At 32.5% G+C, this 13950-nt stretch overlaps 1 protein-coding gene across 1 annotated transcript in view; it reads left to right on the top strand.

The window, feature by feature from the left end:
- Nucleotides 1-13950, top strand: part of DNAH5 (dynein axonemal heavy chain 5) — a 302769-nt gene that overhangs the window by 57825 nt on the left and 230994 nt on the right. The window contains exons 13-15 of the mRNA XM_074202020.1: nucleotides 426-511; nucleotides 6508-6829; nucleotides 8955-9161. Of these exons, the coding sequence (XP_074058121.1) occupies nucleotides 426-511; nucleotides 6508-6829; nucleotides 8955-9161 (615 nt within the window). The remainder of the gene's footprint in view (nucleotides 1-425; nucleotides 512-6507; nucleotides 6830-8954; nucleotides 9162-13950) is intronic.

The raw sequence follows: 13950 nt of genomic DNA, 5'->3' as shown, positions 1-13950 counted from the left end.
CCTGACATTTCTTTATAAGACCTTCTCTGAAGTAGCTCACAAGGAAAGTGCCTTCGTGCATTATGCAATAGTCTGTGACTCTGTGCTTTTTGATTCCAAATTTCACTGCAATAGAGCTTTTCTAACTAGGTAATTACCTTTTCTCTTACCTAGATCTGCACTTGTGCCTAGTGGCTCTCTTAAGTAATAAGGCATAGCATCAAGCATGAGGTTATCTCAGTGAACTGTATTGAGGATTACTTGCTTTAATCCTGTTTAGAAAATTTTGTTAAAAATTGATTGACATAATTGATTAGTAGTCATTTTGTACTTAAAATTGAGATCATGACTTCTCAGAAATACATTAATATCAGCTTGTGACTGTTGCAGTAGTATCAAATTTTCAAAGCTTTTCATGTTCATGAATGGGTTTTCTTTTATTTTAGAATCAATTACAGGTATTCATGGATATCACATTTGAAAATATTCAAAACACAGAGCGAGGATTGATGATGTTGAAGAAATTTGAAAGGTAAAAAGAAATATGAAATGATTTTCTCAAGTGATCTTTAGAAGCATAATAAGAATAACATCAAAGAGGTTAACACAGCTTCTTTTTTTCTTTTCTAATGAGAAAGAAACAAAAATTGACACATTTGTTTTCTCCTATTCCTCCCCACTCTATCCTGGACTTCTCCAACTTCCTAGATAACCTATTTTTAACCCATTTGAGAAAAGCTAAAAAAGAAAAAAGAAAAAAGAAAAGCCTGGATAAAATCAGAGATCTTTAGATCTGGGAAGACTCATAGAAATGAATTCAAACCTCTTCCTTTTACAGATGAATAAAATGGATTTCAAAGAAGATAAAGGACTTACCAAACATTGCCTAATTAGTAACTTTGAAGTCAGCACTAGATCCCCTAGTTTTTGATCAGCACTAAATCTTATAAAATTGTGAGCGAGCAAGCAAGCATGCTGCATGAGCAGCAAAGTATAAAGATAAATAAAAGCATACGTGAAACATAGTTGTACTTTATGAATAAGATAAAATACCACAAAAATAAGTTAACACATAATGATTTGTATGATAGACCTGGTGTGTGGTAAATGATAAATAGTTCATTTAGCTAACTAAAACTAATTAATCACAAAATATTGCCTGAGATTTTATTTTTATTTTCACTTTTTTTAGTTCTGAAATAGCCACAATCAGGGGACAATGTCAAAAGTTTTCCCTGATAGTACAGTGCTAAACTGCTAAGATTACTACACATGGAGTTAGATGATCAAGTACATGTTCTCACATAATGGAATGGTATTCTTATTCTTTATTTAAAATATATTTATTTTTAAATTTTACAATTTTCCCCAAAATCTTGCTTCCCTCCCTGCTCCTGCCACAAGAAGGCAGTCTGATAGTCTTTACAATGTTTCCATACTATATATTGATCCAAATTGAATGTATTATCCTTAAGGAAAAAAATGAAGTAAAACAGATAGCAAAATTACATAATAAGAGAATTTACTATATCTTTTAGATCTTGGTTATAGTGGTTTTGTATATGCAAAATCTTTTTTAATATAATGTAATCAAAATTATCTAGTTTGTTTTAATGTTATTTTCCATCTCTTCTTTGGTCATAAACTGCTTCACTTTCCATAGATCTGTTGGTCAAACTATTCCTTGATCTAGTTTGCTTATAATATTTTCTTTTATGTCTAAATCCTATACCATTTTGATCTTATTTTGGTATAGGGTGTGAAATGTTGGTCTATTCCAAGTTTCTGTGATACAAATTTCCAGTTTTTCCCAACAGTTTTTATCAATGAGAAAATTTTCATCCCAGAAGCTAGACTCTTTGGGTTTATCAACCAGCAGATTACTATAATCATTTCCTGCTCTCTTTTTTTGTATCTAGTCTATTCCACTGAATCACCACTCTATTTTTTAGCCAATACCAGATAGTTTTGATGACTGATGCTTTATAATATAATTTTAGAGCTTGTAAGGCTAAACCACCTTATTTTGCACTTTTTTTCATTAAATCCTTGGAAATTCTTGACTTTTTATTTCTCCATATGAATTTATTTACTTTTTTCTAACTCATTAAAGTAATTTTTTTGGAATTTTGATTTGCAGAGCACTAAATAAGTAATTTAATTTAAATAGAATAGTCATTTTTATTATTTTTAACTCAGCCTATCCGTGAACAGTTTTTGTAATCCATGAGCAGTTGTTTTTGCCCAGTTATTTAAATCTGATTTTTTTTTTTGTGAGAGAAGTGTTTTGTAGTTGTTTTCATAAAGTTTCTGAGTCTGCCTTGGCAGGTAGACTCGCAAGTATTTTATATTGCCTGAAGCCATTTCGAATGGGATTTCTCTTTCTAGCTCTTACTGCTGTATCTTGCTAGTCATATATAGAAATGTTGAAGATTTTTGCAGTTTTATTTTATATTCTGCAATTGTGCTAAAATTACTAATTGCTTCTAGTAGTTTTCTTTTAGGTTTTTTGCAAGGCAAATGGGCTTAAGTGGCTTGCCCAAGGCCACACATCTAGGTAATTATTAAGTGTCTGAGACCGATTTGAACCCAGGTACTCCTGACTCCAAGGCCAGTGCTTTATCTACTATACCACCTATCTGCCCTGCTTCTAGTAGTTTTTAGATGATTTTTAGGATTCTCTAGGTATACCATCATGTCATCTGCAAAAGAGAGTTTTATCTCTTCTTTCCCAATTCTAATTCCTTCAATTTCTTTTTCTTCTCTTATTGTTGAAGCTAACATTTCTAACGCAATATTGAATAGTAGTGGTGGTAGTGGGCATCGCTATTTCACCCCTGATCTTATTGGGAATGCCTCTAGCTTATCCCCATTGCATATAATGCATGTTGATAGTTTCAGATAGATACTGTTTATTAGTCTAAGGAACAATCCATTTATTCCTACACTCTAGTCTGTATAGTAGGAATGGATGCTGTATTTTGACAAAGCCTTTTTCAGTATCAAGTGATATAATCATATGATTTCTGATAGGTTTGCTATTGATACAGTTAGTTATATTAACAGTTTTCCTAATGTTGAACCAACACTGCACTTGTGGGGTAAATCTTACTTAGTCATAGTATATTATCCAAGGAGGAGTTTTATCTTCTTCTGTTTTTTCAAAGAGTTTAAATAGAATTGGAACCAATCGTTCCTTAAATGTTTGAGAGTATTCACTTGTGAATTCATCTGGCCCTGGAGATTTTTTTCTTAGGGAGTTCAATAATGACTTGTTGAATTTCTTTTTCTGAGATAGGGTTATTTAGGTATTTAATTTCCTCTTCTTTTAATCTGGTTAACTTATATTTTTGTAAATATTCATCCATTTCATAGAGTTGGGAAAAATAATTCTGAATTATTAGTTTAATTTCCTCCTCATTGGTGGTGAGTTCACCATTTTCATTTATGATACTAAAAATTTTAGTTTTCCTTTATTTTTTAATCAAATTAACCATAACTTTATCAAATTTTTTCATAGAACCAACTCTTTGTTTTATTTATTAGTTTAATAGTTTTCTTGCTCTTGGTCTTATTTATTTCTCCTTTAACTTTCGGAATTTCTAATTTGATATTTAATTAGGGGTTTTTAATTTGTTTTCTCTAATTTTTTAGTTGTATGCTTAGTTCATTGATTTTCTCTTTATTTTATTCATGTAAGTAGTTAAAGATATAATATATCCTCTAATAAATATTTTGGCTGGGTCCCATAAGTTTTGGTATGTTGTCTCATTATTGTCATTATCTAGGATGAAATCATTAATTTTCTCTATAATTTGTTGTTTGATTCACTCATTCTTTAAAATGAGGTTATTTCATTTCCAATTAATTTTAGGATCTCTCCCTGGCCCATAATTGCATGTAATTTATATTGTATTATGATCTAAGAAGGATGTATTAACTATTTTTTGCCTTTCTGCATTTATTAGTTTTTTTTATGCCCTAGTAAATGGTCTATTTTTGTGTAAATGCCATGTACTGCAGAAAAAAAAGTATATTCCTTTCTATGCCTATTCAGTTTTCTCCAAAGGTCTGTGATGCCTAGGTTCTCTAACAATCTATTTATCTTCTTAATTTCCTTCTTGTTAATTTTATGGTTAGATTTATCTAAATTTGAGAACGGGAGGTTGAGGTCTCCCACCAATAGAGTTTTGCTGTCTATGTCTTCCTGTAACTCATTCAACTTCTCCTCTAAGAATATGAAATCTATACTACTTGGTGCATAGTTATTTAGAGTTGAAATTGCTTCATTGTTTATGGTACCTTTAAGGAGGATATAATTTCCTTCCTTATATCTTTTAATGAGATCTATGTTTGCAGCTGCTTTGTCTGAAATAAAGATTGCTACCCCTGCTTTTTTTCATTTCAACTGAAGCAAAATATATTTTGCTCCAACCTTGCTCTATATGTGTCTCTCTGCTTCAGATGAATTTCTTGTAATCAGCATATTGTAGGATTCTGTTTTTTAATCCACTCTACTATTCTCTTACATTTTATGTGAGAGTTCATACCATTCACATTCAAAATTATAATTACTAACTCTTTATTTACTAACTCTTTATTGTCCTCCATGCTGTCTTCCCTTTGTTTGTATTTTTCCCTTTTTTTCACTTAATCCATATTTCCCAGTATTTTGTTTCTGAATACCACCACCTTAGATTTGTCCTTGTATTAAACACCTCCCTTTTCTTTCCCCTTTTCCTCTGCCCCTTCTTCCTTTCCTTCCTTCTGTTAGTTCGCCTTTTCCACCCCCCTCTCCAGATAAGTTTCTGATTGTGTGTGTATATGTTAACTTTAAGCTAAATCTGATGAGAGTAAGTTTCAGGTGGTTCTCACCTCCTTTTTTCTTCACCTCTATTGCAATAGGGCCCTTGTACCTCTTTATGTAATGGGATTTACTCCCATTCAGTCTCCTCCATCCTCCCTTGTTTTTATTGTCCCCCCTTTTAAGGCGATATTGTTTTTAAATAATTCTATCAGAGTCACAGATACATCATGTGTGTCCATTATTTCTGGCTAAGTATATTCTCTCTAATGGTGTTACAATTTGAAGAGTTTCCTATTTAGTTATATGACCATCTTTTCTCCTGAAATAGAAGGCTTAGGTTTGACAGATAATGAACTCTTAAAGAGAGCCTTTGCTTTAGTCAAAAGATCACTGGCTTCTCTTACTAATCTGTTTTTCTGGAAGATGCATTTTCTATCAAACCTTTCTCCTATCTGTGGAATTAAGTTACTCATTTTTCATAGATATCCCCAAGAAAATCTTGCAAATATTTTCTTTAAGTGACTTTCATTAGGCTATATGCTAGGCATTGTCCCAAGATCTGGGCACACACAGAAATGCAAAAACAATTTTTGCCTTCAAAGGAATCATAATTTAATGAGGGAGACAATATGCAAACAGTGATATGCAAAAAAATATGGACAGGAGAATTAGAGTTTATTCTTCTCTTCCACCTTATTATTCATCAGATGTTAGAAGTTCATATAGTAAACCAAATGTTAAGATTAGAGGATTTACTTCAGCTTTTTCTTTTAAAGATAAATTGACTTTTGTACTTTAAAGATATACCGACCTCAGAGAGGGAAAATTTTTTTGGTGATGAATACTGTATCTGGAACACAATTGTTCAGTTATTCATTTTTCCATTTAATTACATGTTTTAATTAATCACATAATAATAATAATCATGAGATACAACAAATGGACAGTCCAAGTGGTATACTGGCATCAAGGGCATATTAAAAGAGAGAAAATTCTACAGGTTTTTGGTTAGCTTCTCTTTGGAGTATTCATGGACAGACTGAGGAATTAATGACTGACTGTCTGAATGAATGAGATATTTATTAAAAGCTTACTAAGCGAAAATTACTTTGCTAAGCTGGAAGATGTGAGGAAATACAAGGTAAAGATGCTCCTGCTCTGAAGAGTTTTATAGACAACACATATGGAAAATTTCAGTTCCGAGAAGAAAATCTCACAGAATAAAAAGGCATGAAGGCTGTAGTTGAACTGATGTTGGAAATGTCCATACTGATGAAAAGAGAGAGGCATCAAAATATCAGATTATGATTTTTAAAAAATAAAACTTTAGTATCCAAATACAGTTTCTTTAAAATTTAACCAACTTTAAAAGTATCATTACTGTTATTGAAGTACATATTTATTGAGAAAATTCTGTATGTGTTAACAGATTCAGTGTATTTCTTTCCACAAATATGCAACATTCTATGACTATGGAAACCTTTGTGCATATCTCTAGATTATTTCCAAACATTTACAAGTTTAAGAAAAAAGAAAAACAACACTTCATTATTGTCTATAGTTCTGTCTATAATTTATGATGATTTTGACTTATTTCAAAAAATATTTTGCAACTAATTCATCCTAATACACAGAATAGTCATATGAATCATGTGATTTCAAAATTTTGAGATATTGATAACATCTTTGATTTTATTCTAAAATATCATTTTTATTATTAGCTTGAATATTCCTAACCTTGGTACTGATGAAAAGTATCAGATGATTCTTGAGAACTATGGGGCTGACATTGAGATGATCTCCAAATTATACACCAAACAGAAAAGTGACCCTCCTTTGGCTCGTGACCAACCCCCTGTAGCTGGAAAGATCCTGTGGGCCCGACACCTCTTTTGCAGAATTCAGCAACCAATGCTTATTTTCCAACAGCATCCAAATGTGCTTAAGACAGCAAAAGCCAAGCACATAGTCCGGAAATACAATAAGATGGCAAAAATTCTCTTGGAATTTGAGATTCTCTATCACAGGGCATGGCTTCAACAAGTAAGACCAAATTTATTTTTCTGCTTAGTTGCTCAAACAGTGAGACACAGAAAAGCATGGAACTTGCATGTATATGAACTTTTTTTTGTATTTTGGGGAGGAGTTATGTTAAATTTTGGTTTTTATTATCATTACATATAGAGCAGTAAGTGGCACAGTGGACAGATTGCAGGACCTGAAGATAGGCAGGCTCCTCGAGACAGGAAGGCTCTGCTTCCTGTGTTCAACTCCAATTTCAGATACTTACTGGTTGTATGATCCTGAGCAAGTTGCTTTACTCATTTGCCTCACTTTCCTTAGTTGCTGTTGCATATAAAATGATCTGGAGAAGAAAATGGCAAACCTCTCCAGTGTCTTTACCAAGAAAAACCTAAACTAGGTTCCAAACAATTAGATATATCAGTAATGACTGATCAACAAAAAATGCATCAGGCAAACAAGAAGCTTTTAGGGATAAATCAATTATTTGTGGTTAAATAATTAAAACTATTTAAAAATTTGTTTTAGTTTTTTTCAAGGCAATGGGTTTAAGTGGATTGACCAAGACTACACAGCTAGGTAATTATTAAGTGTCTGGGGCCAGATTTGAATGCAGGCACTCCTGACTCCAGGGCTGGTGCTCTATCCACTGTGCTACCTAGCCACCCCCACTTAAAGTTATTTCATGCATAGTGATTATTAAACCCATGGAAGCTTGTGAAGTCATCAAGTGACAGGAGAGGGAGAGAGAGAGAGAGAGAAGAGAGGAGAGAGCATAGCTTTTGGGAATAGGTATAAGTGGAAGGCAAAATAGAAGAATTCTCTTTAAGTAAGAGTCATTTTATGTGCAGGGACATGTGAAAAGAAACATTCCAGGTTATGGGGGACAGCCTTTGCAAAGGCATAGCATTTGGAGATGGAATGTTGAATATAAAAAATATATATCGGGGGCGGCTAGGTAGCACAGTGGATAGAGCACCAGCTCTGGAGTCAGGAATGCCTGAGTTCAAATCCGACCTCAGACACTTTGTAATTACCTAGCTGTGTGGCCTTGGGCAAGCCACTTAACCCCATTGCCTTGCCAAAAAAACCCCTCCTAATATATATATATATATATATATATATATATATATATATATATATATATGTACGTATATATGTATATATACAAATATATATACACATACATATATATACATACATATATATGTATATGATGTATATAAATATATAATGCATATATATATATTTTATAGGTCAATTCATGTGGAGCATAGAGTGAAGGGAAGTAATATGTGATAAACTGGGAAACTAAGAGGGAATGGTGAGATAGGGAGGAGGAAAACTAAGAAGAGGATAGATGAGAGTATTTTATTCTTCAGAGAGGTCTTAAGCTTTTTGAGAAGCAAATTAAGGTATTGGTGAAGTTGATTTTATCATGTGTCCAAGCACAACAAAAACATAATTTCCTGGACTATTAGCTCATCTCAAATTGAGTATTGGTGATAAACTGATAAAAAAAAACAAGTTTGAAATAATTTCATGTTATGGATGACTATAACAGAGGGAAAGGAATTAAATAGAATCTACAAAAAATTAAGCCAGTTAAAATTAAGTCAATATATACTCTAATAATTGATGATTTCTATGAATTTAATGTAAAAGTCAGCATGGTTTAGTACAGTAAAAAAATATGTTTTAGAGTCTGAAACACCATATGTATTAGAATGAATAAAATGATTATGAAGTATTATTAAATACTACCAAACTAAAATATAATAGTTGAGCTTACTTTTAATTTCCCATTTCCAGAGTAGAACTCCTGGGGGGAGGGGAGAAAATTGAGAATTCTACATCACACCATAGGCTTTAATGTGGGGAGTGATATTTTTGCATATCTTGATATCTCAAAGGAAAGAAACCTAAAATATTTTATTTCAGCATTTGAAATCAGTTCTCATTGTTGTTTATAATATGCATAGAAAATTGACCTATGCAAGTGACAGTTCATTCAGAGGTTTGAAAGGACCAAATTATAGATTTTTTTGGATAACAATGCAAAAGAATTCTTTTGGGAAATCGTTGAATTAAACATACTCTGTGACCCTTGCTCTGCAAATTATTATTATTTTTCCTCTTCCAACAGACTGAATTAACTAAGATTGGACTTGGGGCTTCCTTATTGGTAAGAGCTCCAGAAACAGGAGAATTATTTGTGAATTTTGATTTTGAGATATTAACATTATTTCGAGAAACAGAGTGCATGTCACAGATGGGTCTTGAAATCCCACCATTTGCACGTACTTTTTACCAGAAACGGGAAATTTACAAGAAGCATTTCAATCAGATGAAGGTATGGTGATTTTAGATCTATAAAAATAACAGATAATATCTTTTAATTTTATCTTTTCTTTTTCATTGACTTTTACACATATTTAAAGGCATAGTTTTAGTGACTAAGAAATTAAAATGTTTTATGTTACAATACTCTGCAGTTTTCAAGGTTCTTTACATACATGCTCTCATTTGATCCTCATAAAAATTCTAGTAAGTATACAGGGCAAAAAATATTTTGTTTATCTTACCTTTGGAGAAACTGAGGCTTAGAGTGACTAAATAAAAAAGTTAATAAGTGGCAGAATTTGGATTAAAAATGCAGATCTTTAAGTCCCTAGCTACTTCAATGCTCTTTCTGCTCTGAGAAATAGGAAGTATTATCTGGATAAATATCGAGGTCTGGAGATTGTTCCCACTTCAAACTTTCTTCAATTTCTTGTAGATTTTTCCAACGCCCCCAACTTCATTTAATCTGATATAATTTTATTAGTATAATACTGATCCCACTTTCCCATCAAATCACCTCCATCGCATTTATATTTCTTCTATTTAGTTCAAGTCCTTCCTCTCTTCTGTTCCTTCTCCCATGACTTTATCCCAAAGAAACTGGAAGATAGAAATGCTTTCATTTTATGGATGTGCTTATTCCATTTACATTCACAGTTATGAATACTGTGTATTTCAATTTATCCTATTTTCTTCTGTGTATATTTTCCTCTTTCTTTTTATTCTTTCTCCTCAGAAGTCTGTTTTGCTTCTTACTGCAAGCTCCCTTATTCTGCCTTTCATTTTATTATGTCCCTCACTCCCCACACATCTTTTATCCCTTTCCCCTTTTATTTTCCCATTGGGTAAGATAGATTTATACTCAACCAAGGATACACACACACACACACACACACACACACACACATACATTCTTTCCTCTTTGAATCAATTTTGATGAGATTCAATCATTACCTGCCCCCCTCCCCTATTTTTCCACCACTATAAAAATTCTTCCTTGTCTACCTCTTTTTTGTAGTAAAATTTCCTCATTCTATCTTTCCTTTTACCTCCTAGTGAGTGTATCCTTCTTTCTTACCTTCATTTTTTTAGCAACCATAGTAATATAATTGACTCATATCCATATCTTTCTCACTGCCCTAAGTAATGATAAATTTTTTTTGTCACATGTATCATCTTCTCATATAGGGATTCAAATGGTTTAACTTTGTTGAGTTCTTTATGATTATTATTTTATGATTACCTTTTATGCTTCTCTTAGTATTTTCTTTGAATGTCAGATTTTCTATTTAGTTCTGGGCTTTTCATCAGGAATTCTTGAAAATTTTCTATTTCATTAAATATTCTTTTTCCTCATTGAAGGGTTGTTTTGCTGAATAGGTTATTCTTAGGTCTAATGCTAGTTCGTTTGCCTTTCAAAATATCATATTCCTAGCTATCTACTCATTTAACATGTAAAATACTAAATTCTATGTAATCCTGGTTGTGACTCAGTGATATTTGAATTTTTTTCTTTCTGACTGCTTAAAGTGTTTTTTCCTTGACCTGGGTGCTCTGCAATTTGGTTATAATATTCCTGGGAATGTCCATTTTTGGGATCTCTTTTAGGAGGTGATCAATGAATTCTTTCAATGTCTATTTTACCCTCTGATTTGTGTTATTGGGGCAGTTTTCCTTGATAATTTTTTAAACTATGATATCTAGGCTCCTTTTTATGATCATGCCTTTAAGAGCCTATAATTCTTAAATTATCTCTCCTGGATTTATTGTCTATGACAGTTGTTTTTTGATGAGATATTTGTTTCATTGATTCTCATGGAGTCATTAACTTCCTCATGCCCAATTCTAATTTTTAAGGAATTATTTTCTTCAGTGAGCTTTTGTGCTTCTTTTTCTATTTGTTCAATTCTGCTTTTTTTTAGGGAGCTCTTTCCTTCAGTAATTTTTGTGCCTCTTTTACCGTTAGATCAATTCTGTTTTTTAAGGAAGATTTTATTTATTTTGAGTTTTACAATTTTTCCCCTAATCTTGCTTCTCTCCCTCTTACCCCCCCACAGAAGGAAGTCTGTAAGTCTTTACATTGTATCAATTGTATACATTGTTCTAAGCTGAATGTGATGAGAGAAATCATATCCTTAAGGAAAAAAATAAAGTATAAAAGATAGCAAAATTATATAATAAGATAACTTTTTTTTCTAAACTAAAGGGAATAGTCTTTAGTCTTTGTTCAAACTCCACAATTCTTTCTCTGGATACAGATGGTATTCTCCATTGTAGATAGCCCCAAATTGTCCCTGATTGTTGCACTGATGTAATGAGCAAATCTATCAAGGTTGATCATCACCCCCATTTTGCTGTTAGGGTTTACAATGTTTTTTTCATTCTGCTCATCTTACTCAGCATCAGTTCATGCAAATTCTTCCAGGCTTCTCTGAATTCTCATCCCTCTTGGTTTCTAATAGAATGATAGTGTTCCATGACATACATATACCACAGTTTGTTTGAAAGACATTGACTTATCAATTCTGGTTTTTTTTTAGGTTTTTTTGTTAAGGCATATGGGGTTAAGTGGCTTGCCCAAGGCCACACAGCTAGGTAATTATTAAGTGTCTGAGACCAGATTGGAACCCATGTATTCCTGACTCCAGGGCTGATGCTTTATCCACTGTGCCACCTAGCTGCCCTCCCAATTCTGTTATTTTAAGATGTTGTTCTCTTCAATATTGTTTTGTGTCTCTTACCAAACTGTTAATATTTTTTTCCTAATTTTATTGCATCCCTTTCATTTCCTCTTTTCCCCTAATTTTTCTCTACAATTCATCTATTTCTTCAACACTTTTAGGAATTCTTGCTGATGTTGGTTACAATTAGAATTTTTCTTTGAAGTTTTCCTTTTAGTTATTTTCACATTGTTATCTTCTGAGTTTATTTCATGCTCTTCCCTGACACTACAGTATTTTTTATGGTCAGTTACTTTTGTATTATTGTTTCTCATTTTTCCACCCTATTTCTTAAGTTTGACTTTATGTTAAATTTGAGTTCTGCTTACTTGGGAAAAGGAAGGCATTGTTCCAAACTTTATACTTTTTTGTTTGCTGATGTTTTCAGAGCTAATGCTGGAGGTCTATATGCTTTTCATCTTTACAAGGTGGTATGATCAGGAGAGAGGTTTTGTTTTCACTGTTCTTCTGGTGTGTGCTCTCTTTAGCCAGGAAGGGCCCCTTCTTTTCAGGAGTAGTGAGTGTCAGGATCCTCTTGGCCCTGGAATAGTGAGTAACTCCCTTGATCTTCTGTAACTATAAACACTAGTGCTCTTCCCTGATATGGAACTTCTACCCAAAACTCTTTATGGAAAATAGAGTTGCTAATCAACTCTATTCAAGCCAGGATGAATCTCGTGCTGCTATCACACATCTCTCCTGCTAATATCCTCTTATAATGGACAAATCTCACTTCAACCTGTTTTTGACTCTACTACTCCAGAATTTGATTTGAGGACTTATTTTAAAAAATTTTGGAGGGCAATGTTGGATGAGTACTATCTGTATAACTCTCCCTCATTTTAATTATGCCTTCCAGGGCCCATTCTTTTTGACCTCTGGAACATTTGGCATTGATGACTATGCCTATTTATAGATATTCTCACCTTCTTTAGTTTTGTGACCTTATTTAGTTTCATTTCTCTTCCCAACTGTCTGAAAATACTTCTAAGGATCTTCCTCTGTGTCTTATGCATAACCATATGTGTGTGTGTGTGTGTGTGTGTGTGTGTGTGTGTGTGTGTGTGTATTCCTGGGGTTCTCTCCTGGTCTCTCTTCTCTGTTCAACATGTATTATCCAACATGGTTTTATTCTATTCAGTCTCTCTCTTTCCTTATCTGTATTCTGCACAGTTGCCAAATTGATATTTTTCAAGAATACAATCCTTCAGTTTTTTATACCTCCTTAAATATTCACTTAGTTATTGACATTCCAGTTATAAAGTCTTTTTCCATTGAGTAATGCAAAGATATACTATTAGAATTATTGAATCATATAACCTTGATTTTTTACTATAAATGAAACAATAAAATGAAAAGAACTTGTAGATAAATGGCTTCCAGATTTTTTGAGATGTAAATTAAGAAGTTGGTAATATTGGTTTTTATCAGGTCTCCAAAGGCACCAAGAAACTCCATTTTATAGGACATTAGCTCATCTTATATTACAGTACTACTAACAAGTATTTGAAAAAAAATCATGAAAAATAATTGCATCTTATGGATGAATATTCATTATAGAGATAGAGAATGTAGAGACATAAGAAAAACACAAAAAAACCTGTCCAAATTAGATCAACATATTCTCTAATACTTGATGACTTTTATGCCTGTGACTTTAATGTAGGTGTAGGTAAGGATAGCAAAGAAATTATGCTTGAAAATAACTGTCAGAATTAAGAAATGAGAGAGGCCAAATACATGTAGATTCCAAAGAAGCTACATACCTATAAATCCTAAATACTTTCTTTGAGAAAAAGGGAACATGATGCAGTATGCACAAAGAAACAATAAAAATGAGATTCTATATTAACACATTGGAAATGACTCATTACTGATATGAAGGAAATTCTTAAATCAACTGTATGTGAAGACAGAACATTGAATTGTTTTAGATAAAGTAAAACTTATTTCAAAAATAGCTTAATAAAACTGAGATAAATATATGTTGTGTGATTAAAACAACTCTTATTTTACCTGTTTAAATGATCCATGAATAATGAAAAGTGATAAATGGGGGAACAGTGCACATTTACACCA

This window comes from Macrotis lagotis, chromosome X (assembly GCF_037893015.1).
Source record: "Macrotis lagotis isolate mMagLag1 chromosome X, bilby.v1.9.chrom.fasta, whole genome shotgun sequence".
Lineage (NCBI taxonomy): Eukaryota > Metazoa > Chordata > Mammalia > Peramelemorphia > Peramelidae > Macrotis > Macrotis lagotis.
Note: the sequence above shows the minus strand (reverse complement) of the source record. Positions and strands in the feature narration are given on the sequence as shown.